This window comes from Hypanus sabinus, chromosome 21, assembly GCF_030144855.1.
Source record: "Hypanus sabinus isolate sHypSab1 chromosome 21, sHypSab1.hap1, whole genome shotgun sequence".
Taxonomy (NCBI): Eukaryota; Metazoa; Chordata; class Chondrichthyes; order Myliobatiformes; family Dasyatidae; genus Hypanus; species Hypanus sabinus.
In genome coordinates this window covers 31,790,862-31,809,973 of record NC_082726.1, presented here as the reverse complement: position 1 = coordinate 31,809,973, position 19,112 = coordinate 31,790,862, and the positions used below count along the sequence as shown (strand labels likewise).

The window sequence follows — 19,112 nt, the reverse complement described above, 5'->3', positions numbered from 1 at the left end:
TTGAAAATGGACGGCCTTTGCCAGCATGAACAAACATTAAATGTACATCTCCTTGAGAGACACTCACAAAGACCTGCAGCTGGGTCACGGTTAATAAAGCAAAGGAAATTCCACCATATTCAGCCACGAGACTTGGCTTGCAGTTGAACCTTTGGGACGAGGATCAAGTGATCTTTGTTACAAATTTCTAGCTTAAATAAATTCATGAAATATGCATGTTAGATTAATCACAATATTGGCCTCTAAAGTGCAGAAACACTCCAGAAATTTGACAGCAACAACGAGAGTACAAAAGTTCCCACAACATTCTGCAAAGAAAAGCCACGGAGTTATCAGACAACTATCATTAATAAAACGCGTTAACATAAGACGCCAAACATTGACTGGTTACAGGGAAATCTTCTTGTCTATGACACACAAACGAGGAAGCAGACACAAAGAAACAAGGTAGAAAGCAATAAAAATCTATATAATACTTACAGTCATATACAGTTCTGTGCAAAAGTTTTGGGCACATATTTATAGGGAGGGTGCCTGCACAGTATTGTATTCGTCAACGTGGAGTGGAGAGTGGGTTTGCAAATCTAGCTGGAGCAAAGGATGTTGAGAATGGCAAGGAAGGAGTGTTGCGGGAGGGGTGTGAGATGGGTAGCAGAGAAGGAGCGGTGAGGTGGGACAATAGTCCAGGTGCAGACACACCCAGCCCTGAGACACCAGGCAAGTACGTTTGATTCTAAACAGTTGGCTTATTGATCATTTCAGAATGTCTCTCTTATGTTTCCCACTCCTTCCTTTTTCCCAACCATGATTCTCTTCCCCCTGCCCCCTTCCCGCTCGCAGTCCACAATACAGACCCATATCAGAATCAGGTTTATCGTCACAACCATATGTCATGAGAATTGTTTTAGAGTGCAATAGATAAAGTTACAACAGTACCATGCAAAAGGCACCCTAGCTGTACATATGTGTCTCAGACATCTGCAGAGATATTGTATCTGGAATCTGGATGCATTCATTCTACTACAATTAAACACGATTGTTTCTTTGAACTTAGAATTGGAGGAAATCACGAAACACGAACACAAGAAACTTTCTCCACTTCAGTGTTCTGGTCTGTGATTAGATTAATAGTGTAACACTGTAAGCAGAACCAATTTACTGCAAAGGGAAATGATAGGAGAGGAGGGAAGGTCTGTGGTCTGGGCTGGACACAATCCTCAGCCTTAGTCACAGACAGAAGTGCTCTTCGAGCCAGCAGGTTCTGTATTTTTGGATAGTAATTATACTAGGGCCATAATCAAGGCTGTTCCGTGGGAAAAGAAGTTACTATAAAGTTATTCCCTGACTCTCAGATTCTAAAGCCAAGAGCTGGCAGGAAAGCGGTCATGTTATAAACATCAAACTGAGCTGTATTTGCTCTTCAAACTTGCAACTTGTAGTTTAAAAATAGATATGAGTGAGTACATTATTCACTTTACCCAGTGTTGCTGCTACCAGAAAAGTAGAGGGTTCCCAACCCAAGTTAACACTCTGTCATAAAGTGCAGAAATAGGCCCTTCAGCCTACTGAATCCATATCAATCACTGACACTAATCCTCAATTAACTATTTTATTCTTCCCTAACTATATGAAACTTCTGCCATATTCCAGCAGTTACCAACACAGTGGATGAAGTCTATGCTGGCTAATTAACCCACCAACTCATATCTTTAGCACGTGGGGAACACCGAAGCTGTCAGGCCTGCATAGGCAGGCACCTCCCAGTCTCCACTCAGCTAACAGGTGCCACCTGCCACTCATTTCCAACTCAGCACCTTAAGCCTATTTAAACACAGGTCTCACCCACAGCCCTTTGTTCATCATCGAACCAGCCAGTCTCAAACAGTTGCTCCTCGCCTTCAGTTACCTTGTTGCCTTGCTGTGTTAGGTACCTGTTCTCTCTTGTATTGTGGCCATTCGCTACTTGTTATTTTGCAGTTCGTTGGTAAAATACCGTTTTCTGCTAAATCATCTCTGCTGCTCTGATATTAGGTCAAGCCTCTTCTACATTTTCCGACACATAGTCACAAGGAGAACATCCAAACTCCACATAGAAGGCACCAGATGTTAGGGTGAAATATGGATCACTGGAGCCATGAGGCAGCAGTTTGACTAGCTGCACCTAAGGACATTCAGGCAACAATGAATCAAACACTCATCTTTTCCTCACACTGCAAGCGATACCTTGCTCCATCCCCGATGAGGTCACGTCTGTAATATGGTGAACAAGTTTGTATCCCAAGATATATCATGATATAAAGTATGCCAAAAGTTCACCAAGCTGATTCCTGGACCTGTGGGTTTGTCAGACGAGAACAGATTCATCAGATTGGGTCTGTAAACAATTAATGTTTCAGGCAGAGACTGAAACGTTGACTGTTAACTCTTTTCCATAGATGCTGCCCGGCCTGCTGAGTTCCTCCTTCATTTTGTGTGCGCTGCTTTGGATTTCCAGTATCTGCAGATTTTCTTGTGTTAAGTGTAGAAGCATAGGAGATGACCTCACTGAAACATTTTTTAAAATAGTGCTTGAATCGATGGATCAGGCATGTTTCCCACGGTTGGGCATCTGGAATCAGAGGTCAGTCTCGAAATAGTGAGCCATTCAGTACTGAATTGAGAAGAATTTCTTTTTCAGCCAGAGGATGAGGAATTTTTGGAATTCTCTAAATAATACGAATACAAAAGTACATTTTCTGGGTTTATTCAAGCTGCAGATTAATAAGTTTTTAGCTATTGGCATCAGCATTGGTTTAATATTGTCACTGTTGCGTTTGTTCACCTATAGATGTTGATAAGACCCGAAGCTAGGAGGTAGAACAAAGCCGGAACATGAAATAAACATTTATTCTATAAACCATAACATCGCATCCCAAAGTCGACTATTCAAATGTTTTACCCAAGATCATTCGAGACATTGTTAGGAACTTCAACCAAACAGTGAAAGCCAGCCTGAGATTGGTTGTCAGTGGACAAACAGGCATTGGTTGCTCCAGCTTACTGTAACACCTCTCCCCTTGAAGATAATTTCCTGTAGGATTTGAGCCGAGGGTTGACTTAAGCAGCTTGCGCTGGTGATCACTCCTTAGTGATAGCTGCCTGTCATTTTCTTGTTGTGATATTGCACGTGGCTGTGCTGATGCTGGTGGTTGGTTCAGTCAGGGTAAATCAAACACTTGCACGAGAAAGTGAAAGTCCAGCTCTGATGAACCTTTTATGCCTTCAGGGGCACATGACCGTAACTGGTTGATGTGTCGACATCAGTGATGTCTGTCTACAATAACTTCCTAGAACACTTTCCCCATTTGTTTGATATCTGACTTGGCACCCAGTGGTCTTGACTATTGTGATATTTCTAGCCCACACTGCAGCTCTGGGCTTGAGTGACTTCACCCTTTGACCAAAGTCTGTGTGGCTGCCTTTGTGCACCTCACCATCTGCTGTCTCAGATGTTCAACACCGTGGCAGTATTTCATCCAACAGTGTACAAAGTTTTCTTCCCAAAAGTGCTTCAGTTGGAGACTTCCCTCGAGGCCTGGATGCGGTGTAATTCATTACGTTAGCAGAAATGTGTTGAGAGACTTGGCCAATGCTCGTTCCACTCTAGATTTCAGAAGCCACCCTTTGAAGGCATCAACAAAACTTTCTGCTTTCTTTGCTTGGCCATTGGACAGTGGATGACATGGTGGTGAGCAGGTGTGGATAAAGCCATTGTTCTAGCAGAATTCAGCAATCTGCTCTGCACTCTATTCAGTGTTATTGTCAGAAAGAAGTGTTACTGAGATCTTAAAGCCGCCGAATATCAGCAGCTGTTGATTGGCAACCGTTGTTGCAGTTGACTTCATAGGTAGTACTTCTAGCCATTTAGAATAGCTGTCAACCTGGACAAGGTAGGTATACCCACTGATTAGACCAAAGAAGTCAATACTGTCATCAATTAACAAGTTACCTAGACATACCCTGCAGAAAAGGATCTGCAGCTGCTTCTGCTCCAATCTTGTTGATGGTGGCCAGAAGACCTTCAGCAGCATCTGATACAAGTCAGTGGACTTCACAATAAATTGCAGCCACAAAAGCATCTTCGTTTTCAGTAACCCATTGATTCACAAGTCTGGAGAGAGTTTCTGCCTGATCAAGTTCCTGGGATTTCAAAACCATAGGCAACTAACATAGTTGCCCAACTTTGTAGATAGTTAGCTATACAGGTATACACAAGGATGCCTGTCTTAGACTTGAAGTTGGATAACAGTGGCTTGTGATCAGTAAGGAGAGTAAACCGTCTGCCATAAACCATCTTGTGGAATTACTTCATGGCAAAGATGATTCCCAAGGCTTTCTTCTTGATGTGTCCATAGTTCCTTTCTACTGTGGTCAGTGATATGGTTGCATATATGACAGCTTTTTTGGAAAGATCAAGGAAGATATGGGATATGACAACACCTACTCTGTTGTTGGACATACCCGATGCAACAACAATTGACAATCTAGTAAGTTAGAACAGTATATTTCTCACCTGATCAAAATGCCCTTGGCATTGTTCAGACCATTTCCACGCAGCACCATTGTTGAGCATGGCATTGAGTACCTCTCTCAGCCGGTGTATGGCCCAGGAGAATGCTGAATCATGACTGATGTTGCCCAAAAATGAATGCAAGGTGCAGGCATCTCTAAAACAGCAGCAATGTTTTAGGGAGCTGTGAGATTACCCTGCTTATCTATGATGAATCCCGGATATCTGACTGAAGACATCAGGAGGCTGCATTAAGTCACAGTCCACAGTCTTGCAGTTTGTTCAAATTATGGTCCGGGCATTGGCATAGCTGTGTCCGATCCATGCCCATCACAATGACGTGGTCGAGGTTAATGACAACACCATCAATACCACTCAGCATGGTGTTCTTAAGCTACTGGAAAATTGAAGGAACTGCCTTTACCCTGAAGATAGAAGAAGGAAAACAACCCCTAATGTGTTGTTATGGTGAAAAGCTCCTGTGACTTTTCCATTACTTCTGCTTGGTGGTCCTACTTCATAAAGTAGTGACCACCATTCAATTTTACGAGGAGACGGCAGGTACTGGTAATGGATACCGGTGTGCCTCCAGAGCCACACTGAGACCAGTTGAGAAGCCTACACACAACCTCACTGTACCATTGGTTTACTTGTTGATGAGTACTGGAGCTGCCCAATGAGAGTCATTGACAGCTTTGATCACACCAGTTTGTTACCAGCGATCTACAATTGGTAAGGCAGTGTGACCTTTAAACTCCTTGTAAATTTTGATGGCTTTAAAACATCTTGCCCTCGTGCTTATCTGCCGTGGGAGGCAGTGAAGGACAACAAAAGCCTACTTTGTGACCATGCCATTGGCATTTACTGCAAATGTGTTTCTTGTATTAGCAATTTCTTATGCAATGCCATGCAGCACAGTTCCAACACGCCATGGTTGGTGGCTTGGAGTTCTGCTGAATGATGATGTCTGGGCCACTGGAAACTGCGTTGATATAGTTCTGTTCGACCAGGTTGAAATCATGTTTCAGCTTGATCAACCACTGACATTCTTGAGTCATATCAGGATCTTGCTCCAGTCTGCCCAGGAGATGTTTGTGAATGTCTGCATTGCCAGGTGCTTGAAGTCCACAGATAAAAATCAGACATTTGAACTGTGTTTCAGTCATATTACTCAGCGTGAACTTTTCACATCTGCCATTGACAATACCAGATTATATGATGAAGTCATTGGCATAGTGTTCAATAAGTTTTAGGCAATGGTAGATGAGAGAAGAGAGATGATGGTTCCCAACAATGTTTGTTAGCTGTTGGACAATAGGTTAAGTGAGTTGTTAGGCATGATGACATAATGTTCATACTGAGCACTACCCAATTTTCTGAGCAAATCATGTGTCTTGCATGAGTCATCTTTACAGGTGAATTCAACCCAGAAGAAATCTAGGATTCAAATGCAACTCCCGCAGTGGTGACAAACTGGGAGCTAGTAAAGGACACAGCTGACTCATGATTTCTGCTCAGTGTTTGACACTGACGTCATTGGATTCACTGATAACCCGCTCTTCGTCCTCCCCTCAGATGCAGTGTATGATAACGATCCCACTGGCACCTCTTGGGCCTCAATAAGGGGAGAGGATCAACCCCAGGAGAATTGGTTTGCTCTTTGCAAAAGATCTTGTGGCACTATTTTGCACTTCAGTTGGGAAAGCAAATGAAGTTTCATTTGAAATGTGTCATCTCAGAGGCAGTGAATATGTAAATTGGCATTCCCTCAGCACTGAATTAGAACTGGATTATGTGGTCTGGTATAGGATTTGGACCTACTACCTTCTGACACAAAGAGGAACTGTCACAAAGCTAAAAATAGCACAAAGTCAATCTGTTTTCACCTCTTCCTGAATCTAATGGTTGTAAGTCCATACTTGGTTCAAATGGCTTTTCACCAAGTACATATTGGATAGTGACTAACAAACGCGTAGAAGAATATTATGGGGGAAGGAATGTGTATAGGAAAAGAAACATCAAACCAGGACTGATGTTCTCTTTCTTCCTATAAACCCTACGCTACAGTCACTAACAGGGAAACCTGGCCAGTTGCATGCTATCCCAGACACTGTTTAAAAGCCCAGCCTACCACACCAGTGAACCCACCTCCCCGATCATGGTATCCTAATTTACCCGGAGTGAAACACTGCCTGTGGTACCCCAAACAAATAAACCAGCTGAGGAGCTTTGACAGTCTGTTGGGGCAGTTCAAATGGCCAAGTAGCAGCTTCTTTCCTTCACATTGCTCAACACAGCTTATTCATCCGTGGTCAGATTACACATTGCAAGAGATACAACGATGTGGTGTGAGTTGGTGGAGCCAGATGTAAAACAATCAGTACATCTTCCTGCAAAGTTAGCCAAACAAGACACTAGCAAACTGCCCCAGAACAGACAATAGGAAACTTTCAGTCTGACTAAGGAGGACAGCAGATCTAAGAAGGTGCTGGTGAAACACAGCGACACTTTACTCTCAGCAAACAGAGCTACTAACGACTCTATTAATCACACTTTTTCTGGACAATGATCATTGCCTGTAACTTTCCTTTCAGAGCTGCGCTATTGAACTGCCTGTATGACCTGGTATTTTACAGGGGTGAACTGAAGTCTCGAAGGTACAGGATGATTGTGCTTGGCTTGTTTGAGCCAAATTGAGGTGGCACGGCCCACGTCCAAGAGCAAGGAAAGAGCCAATGTTAGGCTATTGCTAGAGTGGACTTGGAGCCAATTGAAAGTGGCAGATCCAAGGCAAGGTGAGGCAGAGTCGAAGCTGCGGGGCGCAGGCCCAAGAGCGAGGAACAAGCTGATGTTTGACTGATTTTAAGAACCAGCTGGGTATGGGCTGAATCGAGGCAGCAGAGCCCAGGTCTGAGAATAAGGAATGAACCAATGTTTGGCCAAGCTAAGTGCTGGGCCAGTCTGAAATGGTCAGAGTATCAGGGCCAAAGGTGAGGGTTGGGCCGGTCTTCAGCTCACTGCTCGGAGAGGTTTACTTGTCTCCGTGCTGAACTGAGGCTGTGGCCTACAATAACAGGCTCCTGGACCATCTGCAATGGTGACTGGCTGCGTGGCTGTGAACTTTAGTTCTGTGTGTTATTTGCTTACTTTTTATTATTTGCACGATTTGTTCTTTTTTTTGCACTTTGTGTTTGACTGTCTTCTTTTTAATGGGTTCTATTTTTTTGTTTTGTGGCTGCCTGTAGTGTGACAAATCTCAAGATTGTACATAACATACATACTTTGATAATAAATGTACTTTGAATGTATTATATTTATAATCATATCTTTAACATGGTAAATTTTCTGAAAATGGTTTATTGAAGTATTGTTAAACAAAATTTCATAGATGAAACGTCTCAACTGGGAAAATTAACCACCCATGTTCCTCTATAGGTGCTGTCTAGTGCACTAAGTTCCTCATACAGATTTGTGTTTTTTTTGGCAACAGCAAACTCTGTTAAAGAGGTAATTTTTATAAACGGAGGAGAGTTCATGCATCACTCAGGAAGTCAAGTGGAAATTGAAGGAGTGTAAAGACCTCAGTGGGTTTGCTGAATGCTCAAAATTTGATTTGGGGATAATGTTGGCCAGCGGACGCTTGTTACCAGCCCAGGGCTTTGCCATATTTCAAGCACGTTCTGATTCGGTAGTTTTAAATTCATGAAAAACAATAGCCTGACTCAAGGAAGACTGCATTTGTCTTCAGTGTAAGGAACTAGTAATGACTTCTTGTCCCAACTCTATTTAAATACATTCTCAGATGGCAAAATAACTGGTGGAGATGTGAAACTATCAAATCTCCATGGGTTTAATTAAAAACATTACAAAAAAATTTGTGAAGTCTTGAGTTTGTGCAGATTAACACACATGCTTTAAGAGATGGGGGGGGGGGCAGGGGCTGGGGGAAGATCCCTTAAATGGAACAAGCTAGGAATAATGGATCAATAAGACAGCCAGAGGCCGTGCAGTTTCATGTCTGTATATGGTCTGCTCTATTGTTAGCCTGTTGCAGAACCACTCACAATGCCACTTTGCCTAGAATGATCACCAACAATAGGAGACAGAGCACCGTGCCTCCTGTCAGACTTGGGCAGAGTTTGGCATGAGATTTTTTGCATGCCATTTGGATTACAGACACAATAATGAAAGAGTGCAAGGGATGTCTCTCCCTGGAGCTGAAGCACTCTGGGCACAGGGCATTCATCACCGTTTGTATTGCAATATACACTCAGTAGCCACTTTATTTAGGTACCTCCTGTGCCTAAAATGGCCACCGAGTGTACATTAGTGATCATCTACTGCTGTAGCCCATCAACTTCAAAGTTTGATGTATTGTGCATTCAGAGATGCTTTTCTATACACCACTGAGGTAACTTGAGGTTATTTGAGTTATTATTGCCTTCCTGTCAGCTTGAACCAGTTTGCCCATTCTTGTCTACCCTCCCTCATTTCACCCACAGAACTGCCACACACTGGATGAACAACAACTGAAGCTCTTGGTCATGTCTCCATGCTTTTACAAGAGTACCGGCAGCATAAACTAATGAGATCAAGAACTGATAATTCAACAATGATAGTAACATCACATCTGCAAGTCATGAACATCAGGTCCGGAGTCATTTTCCTTGACTAGTGAGTGTAAGGACAAAGGAGAAAACAGCAATTTGGAATCAAATCAAAGACACAGAGCAGGTGTGAAAAAACTGTAAGGAGAAAAAAAGGAACATGTAGAAGAGGTCACTGCATTTCAGCTACATTCTGGTCATTGAGAAGTTAATGAGTGGAAAAGAAGTGGGGAAATATGTACAAACATTTGTGACCCATGAGTTACAGGAACAACAGGCCCATTCATCACAATCAGAGTCACCCAGTTACACACAGAAAGATGGACAAAAAAGGTATGGTTTTAACCAGTTCATATTTTACTCGTCTACCAAACACAATTTATGGGAGCAATTGACTACAGTAAATCAGATGCTCCATCAACTCAGTAACTCCAGTTTTGAAGTTTCCTTTGCAGCTCAATGGACTTCTGTCCAGTGACAATTCCAGCAGTTCTTTCTTTATCACTCCCCAACATAATCAGCCCTCCAGGTTTGTCCAGGAGTGGGATGGAAACATTACTTGGAATTTATTATTTCTCTGGGTTTAAAAGGGGCCATGGCTGATAATTCCTGGTAAAAGTGGTGACTTCAGAAAACCAGTAACTCCCTTAGGTCAGCTCACTCACTCACTCACTCACTCACTCACTCACTCACTCAGTCCATTGCCAGAAATGCAAGCCTTGTTTAACAAGGTCTCTGACACACCTCTCAACTGGAACACACTGCTGAGAGGGTGGATTCTAGCATCCGCAAGAATCTCGTGTTGATATTTAAATCTTGATTGCCACAAGCAAGGACAGCATCAATATTCCAGATCATTCTCACATTTGACAAAAAGCCTTAGTCTTAAAACATTAACCATTTCACCTTTCACCAATACTGTCAGACCCGCTGAGCTTTTGCAGCATGTTCTTCTTGCATTACTGGATAGCCTGGGCTTGTTTTCCTGTGAGCAGAGGAGAGCTTTCAGGAGATATGCAAAAAATTGTGAGAGACATGGCAGGTAGTTAAAAAAAACAAAATTTCTCCATAAACAGAGGTACCTTTGATGAGTCACAAGGCACCTATCCTGCCTTGTGGCTATATGCACTCATGGGGGAAGGCTTCAGGAGTAAAACCTGAGGAAAAATCCAGAACTGGAGTCCCTGAGGCCAACCTACATTGAGTTCAATGCTAAACACAAAATACTCTGTAGAAGCTGAGGTCAAAGCATCACGTACAACACACTGGAGGAACTCAGCAGGTCGGGCAGCATCCGTGGAAATGAACAGTCAACATTTTGGGCCGAGACCCTTCATCAGGACTGCAGAGGGAGGGGGCAGAAGCCCTATAAAGAAGGTGGGTGGGGAGGGTAGGAAGGAGAAGGCTGGTAGGTGCCAGGTGAAAAACCAGTAAGGGGAAAGATCAAGGAGTGGGAGAGGGGAAGCAGGGAGGGGATAGGCAGGAAAGGTGAAGAAGGAATGCAATGGAAAAGCACTATGGGTAGTAGAAAGAGGCAGAACCATGAGGGAGATGATAGGCAGCTGGAGGAGGAGGTAGAGTGAAACAAATGGGGGAAGGGAGGGGGAGGGAATTACCAGAAGCTGGAGAATTCAATGTTCATGCCAAGGGGCTGGAGACTACCCAGACAGTATATGAGGTGTTGCTCCACCTCCCGGTTGCCACCCACTTCAACTCTGCTTCACATTCCCATTTGGATATGTCCATACATGGCCTCCTCTACTGCCATGATGAGGCCAAACTCAGGTTGGAGGAGCACTCCAACATCCCGACCAATAGAGGGCCTCAGAATGATGAGAAACAAGAGATTCGGTGAGAATTAAAAGAAAAGATTTTTTTTTCCACCCAGAGGTGGTTACAATTTGGAACACACTGCTGTGAGGGTGGTGGTGGTTGGGACTCTCATGATATTTAAGCCTTTGGGCCATCACTTAAATAACCAACGTATAAAAGTATAGAACACAGTGGATCAACCACTAAGACATAGCAGTGATGGGACAAGAGGAACAGTTCTGTGTCGTGTGACTATGACTCAATGAAAGGACCCAGCTCACTGCTACTGCAGACATACATGAGGCAAGGACTAGTCTGGGTGACTTTAGGTTGATTTGGCATCGATGGTCACCTCTGGGTCATTTCATTCAATATGCAGAAAGGGCAGTAAAGAAAACTGACCTATGTTTCTGTTGCCACGATCACAGTCTCACTGTTTTCCAAAGCCAAACACAGCCAAGGAAGCACTTTGTGCACTCACTGTTTGCGTAGGGAACCAAGACAGGCCACTTGGGCAGAGCACACTGTTAAGTGATAATGACCAAGTAAATTGGTTCAAACGTTGCATTGTAGGATAAATCATAAACACAAGAGATTCTGTGGATGCTGGAAGATCAGAGTAACATACAAAATGCTGGAGGAACGTCAGAGAGGAATAAAGAGTTGATGTCTCAGGCTGAGATCCTTCATCAAGGTTGGAAAGGAAAGGGGAAGAGGCCAGAATAAGAAGGTGGTGAGAGGGGAAGGAGTACAAGCTGGAAAATGATATGTGAAACCAAGTTAGGGAGATGAAGTGATCCACCACCCCGACCTCCCTGCTTCTCAATTCACCCCCAGCTCTCTAGGGTAGAGAATGAGAACTAATCACAAACTTTGGAAGAAATTCCTCCTCATCTCCAGCTTGAATAGACCACCCATCTTGAGGCTATGCCTCTCAGTTATAGACTTCTCCAGGGAGGAATCTATCCTCTAAGATATGTTAATTCTCATTCATTATCCTCACAACATCTAAGTACAGTTAGTACCAACATTTCAGCAGTTCATGGAAATACAACTTTATGGAATTCACTACCAAAGAAATTTGAGATGTGGATAAAAATTTGCTCTTATGGAATCTTTAGGAGAACAAAACATAAAAGAAGCAACAAACTTTGGTATTGTGATTTTTCTGTAACATGAACCCTTGGCAAAAAGTGGCAAAGGCTTTCTAGAAACACAGCTTCTCTGTAACAAAGGGGTACACTGTAATGTTCTATCCTTCTATTCTTCTAAGTATGGTAGGTACTGTCAAAATTCATCCCTCATCTCCAGTGCTCCCTGTTCTAACTATTTATTTCAACTATTCATTTTAGGTCTGTGAACTGATTTTCTATACCAGGTACCTTCAAACCTATACCCCTTATTTTATGCAGTTATATGTCACTTTACTAGAATACCTCATGAAGTCCAAATATACTATAAGCACTGGCTTCCCTTTATCCTCTATGCCAATTACATCCCCTAAAGAACTCACAAACAAGAGAAAATCTGCAGATGCTGGAAATCCAAGCAATGCACACAAAATGCTAGAGGAACTCAGCATTATGTGTGTTCCCTAAAGAACTCTAGTAGTTTTCTGTATTCCCTTTCATAACATAATTAGGCAGAACCAATGTGGTCTTAAGTTCTCAGTCTCTAGCCTTTCCTTAATAAAACATTCCAGCAATTTTTCCACCTAATTCCCCCTCCTTCTTGAAGGATCTTACCACATTTCCAATCCACTAGAGACTAAATTCACAGACTCAAACAATCAACATAACAACGATCAGAATTTAAGGCACATTGCTTGTGATATAATTGTTCGACATGACACAAATTGGTATTGTTTTATTACTGTCACGTACTGAGATATGGAGAAAAACTTAGTCTTGCAAGCCATCCATACAGATCATTTCAAAACAAAGTACCTTGAGGTAATACAAGGGGAAGCAATAACAGAATGCAGCATACAGTGTCACATTGACAGAGAAAGCAAGACAATAATGTGCAAGGACCATGGTTTTTGCATCCGGAAAGAGCAGATTAAGACAGTTTAACAATCAGAGCTTCTGTCAGTGACGCATCTGCTCATTACTGCACAGGTAAATTGGCGATGAACTCGTATTAGGAATTGAAACCATGACCCTCAGATTGAAGCAGAAACTGAGCTGACAATTATATGGGGAAAGGAGCTGAAATAAAGAAGGTATAAGAAATGGCAGTCAAGACACAATCAACACTCTTGACAAATATAATGTAACAGGAAATCCTGATGAGAGGCTCTGGAGGAGAAAAGAGCAACTGAGACAGTAAGAGTAACTGGGAACCGTGAGGTGGAGATGATGGAGTCCCTGTGGAAAACGCAGCTGTAATGAAGCATTAGTGGGAAAGTTTGCAGTTATGGTGGCCACATGGGAGATGTGTCGAAACTGAAAGAGCTGCTATTAAAATAAATCAATAAGTGATCATAAATGACCTGCCGTACTCTAGTCGAAAACACAATGTCCTGAAACCAACCGGAATCTGAAGCCGCTGGACATTATCATTATTAAAAGGGAGGGGGGGAATGTTGGCACCTAAAAAACCTGCAGTCTGTGCCCTGAAGACTAATTGTCTGCAGCAGTTGTTAAAAGTTAAGAGAAAATAAAAATTCCATCTTGATGCGTGAAAATGATTCCCAGATTCCCATCTGTTGCGTTTTGAAGGTACTCGTGTTACTGCTGCCCAAGCAGCTTGCAGCCCACACAGTGAGTTATCCCAGCTCACCATCACTCAGATCAGCCAACGGGAAGCCCCACTGATCCCTGGTTCTCAATCTGCAGCAGAAATACAATCTCATCCTCCATCCTGTGAGAACACTACACTGAGGTCCTGACACACTCCCGAAGACTGAAAAAAAAAGATTCAGTCTACTGTTCCGTCTGCAGATACTGTGGGTCCTAATCTGCGAGACATGAAAAGATTCAAACTGAGTTCTAATTCACCCGCACACATCTAAACGAGAAGCAGATTCACAGACGACAAACATCAAAAACAATGTGGAAAATGGTTATTTATGAAAATCAAAAAAAATCCAGATGCTGGAAATACGAAACAAAAATAGAAGATAATAGAAATATTTGGGAGACCAGACAGCATCCGTGGAAGGACGAAGAGAGAAAACAGGTTATGCTGAAGTTATAGAGAGGGTGGGGAGGGATGGATAGGACATTTCCTGACCTGCTGAATGTTTCAACATGCCAAGAGCTTCAGCCGGACTGCATGTTTCCACCATTTCCATGAAGAATATTCAATCACAATCATTATACATCAGAGTTTTAGTATTATTTTTGCCAATTCCTCTGATGTTCTCTCTCCTTTGTCACTCAGCTTCCCCATCCGTTTCCTTCCCAATGATCCTCTTCTGCTCTGTTATTGATTACAGGATGAAAACTGTTTGTCTGAACATCTCTCATTTTTCACTTTGTCTCCATCGCAGGGCACTGAAGCTCAGGCAATTCTTCCCCTGCGCCGTACTGACATGCACGCAACCTACCACAGAAAGACGTCAAGTCTTGTGAGTGAAATCTTTATGTGTGACCAATGTTGGGTCTACAACAGTAAAACTAATGGAAAATTTCCTGTAGGAAGCTCCTTCTTGTAGAAATGTGTATGCTGGTTCAAAACTGTGCTGAACTATACTGAAATATGCCTTTTGATGTTGTGTTTTATATTCTGGATTTTCACTCTGATTTTTTTGTTGCCATTTGCACATTTTTGTTCAGTGCATGGGGTGGGGGAGGGGGGCCTGATGTTTTTCTTTGAACAGATTGGTCCCATGGTTCATCTTTGTTTCGTGACTGTCTGTGGGAAGATGAATTTCAGGGTTGTATACTTCATACATACTTTGATACTAAATGTACTTTGAACACTTCTACTGCTGAGTTAATAGGCTAGGAGTACCTGGTTACAGAAACCAATGCAAGTTAGTCATTGGTAGCTACATTGCTTCATCGTGCCCCAAATTATGAAGAAGCCAAATAGGCCAAGTGCCAGTTTCAATAATATGAGATATTTCTACACCCACACAGTTCAATTACAGACTAAAGGAAACAAAAAATCATGCATTATTTAATTAAAATGGACTTAGACCTTTACTCATCAAAAGACATCACAGGCATTTTCTTAAGTTGAAGTGGCAATGAAGGAAGCCAATACAAGAGGCAATTAAGTAAATAACCAGCTAATATATTCTTAAGATATTATTTAAAGAGTAAATATTGGCAACAACATTCCCTGACATAACAGAAGGTAGACAGTTTGTCAGTTCTGTACAAGGAGTAACATCCTAACTTAAGTGGTCATGTCTCTGGAGTGGGACTTGATCACACCAGTACAGGGGTGTGACCTACAACCAAGGCACACTTGGTGGCTAAGAAATGCTTTAGTCCATTTGTAAAGCTGCCATTGTCAGACCCTGGGATTACTCACCATTCAGAAGAGACAAGTGAGAAGTATTTTATTAAACACAACAGTCCATGTTCCAAGCCCTCTCTAGTAATGACCCTACATCGTCAATGGCATCAGCTTTACCCCCAACTTCCACCCAGCCCTTAAATAACTTGGTCAATTTCTGACACCTCTCTCCCTTTTCTTGATCTGTCTCCATCTCTGGAGACAAACGACCTACCAATATCTTTCATAAACCTATCAACTCTCACAGCTATCTTGACTATACTTCTTCCTACCCTGACTCCTGTAAAAATGCCATTCCCTTTTCTCAGGCAACACGAGTGAATCTGCAGATGCTGAAAATAAATAAAAACACAAAATGCTGGCAGAACTCAGCAGGCCAGACAGCATCTATGGGAGGAGGTCAGTTCCTTTGTCTCTGCTGCATCTGTTCCCTGGATGAGGCTTTCCTTTCCAGAATATCAGAGATGTCCTTCTTCTTCAAAGAAAGGGATTTCCTTACCTCTACCACTGATGCTGCCCTCACCCATCTTTCTGGCACCTTAACAAGGTTAGATTTCCTCTTGACTTCACGTACCATCCCATGAGCTTCCATATCCATGACAACATTCTCCACAACTTCTACCATCTTCAAAGGGATCCTATCAAACATATCTTTACCACTATTTTGTATGTGTTGCTCTGGAATTTCAGCATCAGCAGCATCTCTTGTGCTTAGTATTTTATTCATGCAATGTTGTTTTACCTGGAAATCAGGAACGTCAGCTCATCTCCACATCCTTTGATCTTGTTCTGAGCATCCAAGTGCGTCATTCCATCAGTTTTTTCTCCATCAATGTCCAAGATTACATCCCCAACACACAGCTTGGCAGCCTCCGCTTTACTCCCTGGAGTTATCTGACAACATAAAGTTGAGATTTTAATTACCAAAATATAAAGTCAAGGCAGGGGAGGGGTGATGCAGTGAGCGTGCACTGTTCTCGATGGCATTTATATGTGCGGCTCACATTCTGTTCTTAATTCCATTTGAGAAAAACACGCCTAATTCTGTATTTGCTGACCTATCCCCTAAGGGCAGAATGTTAGAACACAGCACAGCCATTCACATAGGTAGTGTCATTATAAAGCAGATATTTACAATGACAAATAAGGTGTTAAGAAAGTGGCACAAATGGAGAATCATCAAAGGTTGCTAATTCAATATTTCACCAAAGAGGACATGATTCCAACAGCCAAGTATTAACATAGAGTTAAGTATGTAAACTTCAAATTTTTGTGCATAAAATTGAGAAATTAATCAAATTTATTTATCAATCATAAGCCTTCTGCTAGAGGAGATACCAAAAGACGTTAGATAACAATCAAAAGATAAAAGCTCATTCTCTCTTGATGGAATTCTTCACAAACTCTCACTACACATTTTCCTCAAATATTTGCTGAATTAACTCTATTTTCGCTTCCAATGGAAATAGTAGATAAATCAAAAGGGCAGCAAAAACCCAGGCAGCTCCTTGAATGGTGCAGCTTGTTGACACAACAATGGATCCAGCTCTGGCCAGTAATCAAATGCCCCACAGCACAGTGCATAATAGTGGCTGAAAACAGCACGTTTCAACTCTCACGTGTTGACTTTACTTGGAGCATCTTAGATCACAAGTCATAGGAGCAAAACTAAACCATTCAGCCCATCGAGTTTTCTCATCATTTCATCATGGCTGATTTATTATTCCTTTCAACCCTATTTTCTCACCCTCTCCCCGAAACCTTTGACACCCTTACTAATCAAGAATTTCTCCACTACTGGAAGCCTGCTCTCCATATAGACTCTATCCAGGCTTTTCAAGATTCAGTAGGTTTTATTGAAATTCCCCTCTCATCCTTCTAAACATTAGTAAATACAGGTCCAGCGCCATCAAACACTCCTCACACATTGATCTTTCATCCCAGAGATTGTTCTTGAAAGCCTCCCCTGGACCCTCTCCAATTCCAGAGTATTCTTCCTTAGATATGTGGCACAAAACTCCTCACAATGTTCAAAATGTAGTCTAATGAACACCTTATAAAACCTCAGCATTACATTCTTGCCATAACATGATTGATCACACCATCTTCTCCACTGGACTGCCATATACATCTGCTCTCATCCACCCCATACTCATCTATCCAGTGGCAACAACCTCCAACAACTGGCAAGTTGCTGACATGAGCTCCAATAACTCATGCCCTCACTCCAGCAACATTTCAATTGGGTCTCTCAAAGATCTATCCTCGCACCAGTCACCTACACACTGGGTCATCAACTTCATAACGCAGAGCAAGATACCATGGGTAGTTGACATTACACCAATTCCCCTCACAAATCACTCCCTTGTCTACCATCTGAGTTTTCTGATACACAGTTCTGGGCAAATTTCCACCAGCTAAGTACTCAAAAGGTACTCAAAATCCTCCATACCTGTAATATCTATCCACAATAACCGACTCCAAACTTTCTCTGCTGACTGACTGAAACTAATCTAAACCACAAACAATTCTAGTGGGGTTTATTATCACAGAAGGAGGCTCATACCTCCATCAAAATAAAAAGCAAAATACTGCAGATTCTGTATATCCAAAATGAAGCAAAGGGCAGTTCCGACAGCATCTGTGGAGATATTAACGTTTCAAGTCAATATGCTTCATACAAAACTTTTCTGCCATCCAGTGAAAACATTAATCATGTATTTCCACTAATGCCACTTGGTCTAAGAACTCCCACAACTTTTTCCAGCTCAGCCTTTGTTCCTATGAAGCAACTGCATAGAGTCGAGTGTGATCCCAAACATTCTGTGTGGAGTCTGCATGCGCTCCCTGTGAGCCAATGGATTCTGCTTTATTCCCAACAATATGCCAGTGGGTGAAAGATTACCAGAAAGGTAAATGAATCAAAGGGGAGTCGATTGATATGTGAGAGAAAAAACATTTCAGGGATAAAGGCAAATAAGAGGGTAAATGAGACTGACATGATTACCCTGAAAGCTTGGCATGGCCACAGTGGACAAAGTAGTCTCCTTCTGTATCACTGAGTGTAAAAGGGCTGTGCATCAGCAGAAAACACCAGTATTGAGTTTCACTGTTCACTCACCCATGAAACAAAGAATAGTACAGAACAGTACAAAGCCTTTGGCCCACCATGTTGTCCCCACCTTTTGACCTACAAACAAAACCAATTTAACTGTTCCCTCCTACATAGCGGACTATCCTCCATTTCTCTTTCATCCATATGCCAATCTAAAAGTCTCTTAAATGTCCCTAATGTATCTGTCTCTACCATCACTGCCAGTGATTTCCATGCACTCACCACTGTGTAAGAAAAACTTATCTCTGACATCCCCCCTATTAACACCAGTGAACATAGTTTTAAGGTGCTTGTAAGTAGGTAGAGATGTCAGGGCAAGTTTCTTTTAAGCAGAGAGTGGTGAATGCATGGAATGGGTTGCCAGCAACAGTGGTGGAGGTGGATACGATAGGATCTTTTAAGAAACTCCTGGATAGGTACATGGAACTCAGAAAAATAGAGGGCTATGGGTAACTGTAGGTAATTTCTAAGTATATGTTTGGCACAGCATTGTGGCTGAAGGGCCTGTATTGTGCAGTATCTATGTTTCTATGCTTTCTTCCAATCACCATAAAAT

General features: G+C 42.3%; 1 protein-coding gene and 1 long non-coding RNA gene across 2 annotated transcripts in view; one reads left to right on the top strand and one right to left on the bottom strand.

The window, feature by feature from the left end:
• LOC132378923 (uncharacterized) overlaps positions 1–19,112 on the top strand; it is a 53,960-nt gene that overhangs the window by 3,645 nt on the left and 31,203 nt on the right. The window contains exon 2 of the long non-coding RNA XR_009507224.1: positions 14,465–14,542. This is a non-coding gene — a long non-coding RNA (uncharacterized LOC132378923). The remainder of the gene's footprint in view (positions 1–14,464; positions 14,543–19,112) is intronic.
• pdlim1 (PDZ and LIM domain 1 (elfin)) overlaps positions 1–19,112 on the bottom strand; it is a 92,338-nt gene that overhangs the window by 43,705 nt on the left and 29,521 nt on the right. The window contains exon 2 of the mRNA XM_059946264.1: positions 16,184–16,335. Within this exon, the coding sequence (XP_059802247.1) occupies positions 16,184–16,335 (152 nt within the window). The remainder of the gene's footprint in view (positions 1–16,183; positions 16,336–19,112) is intronic.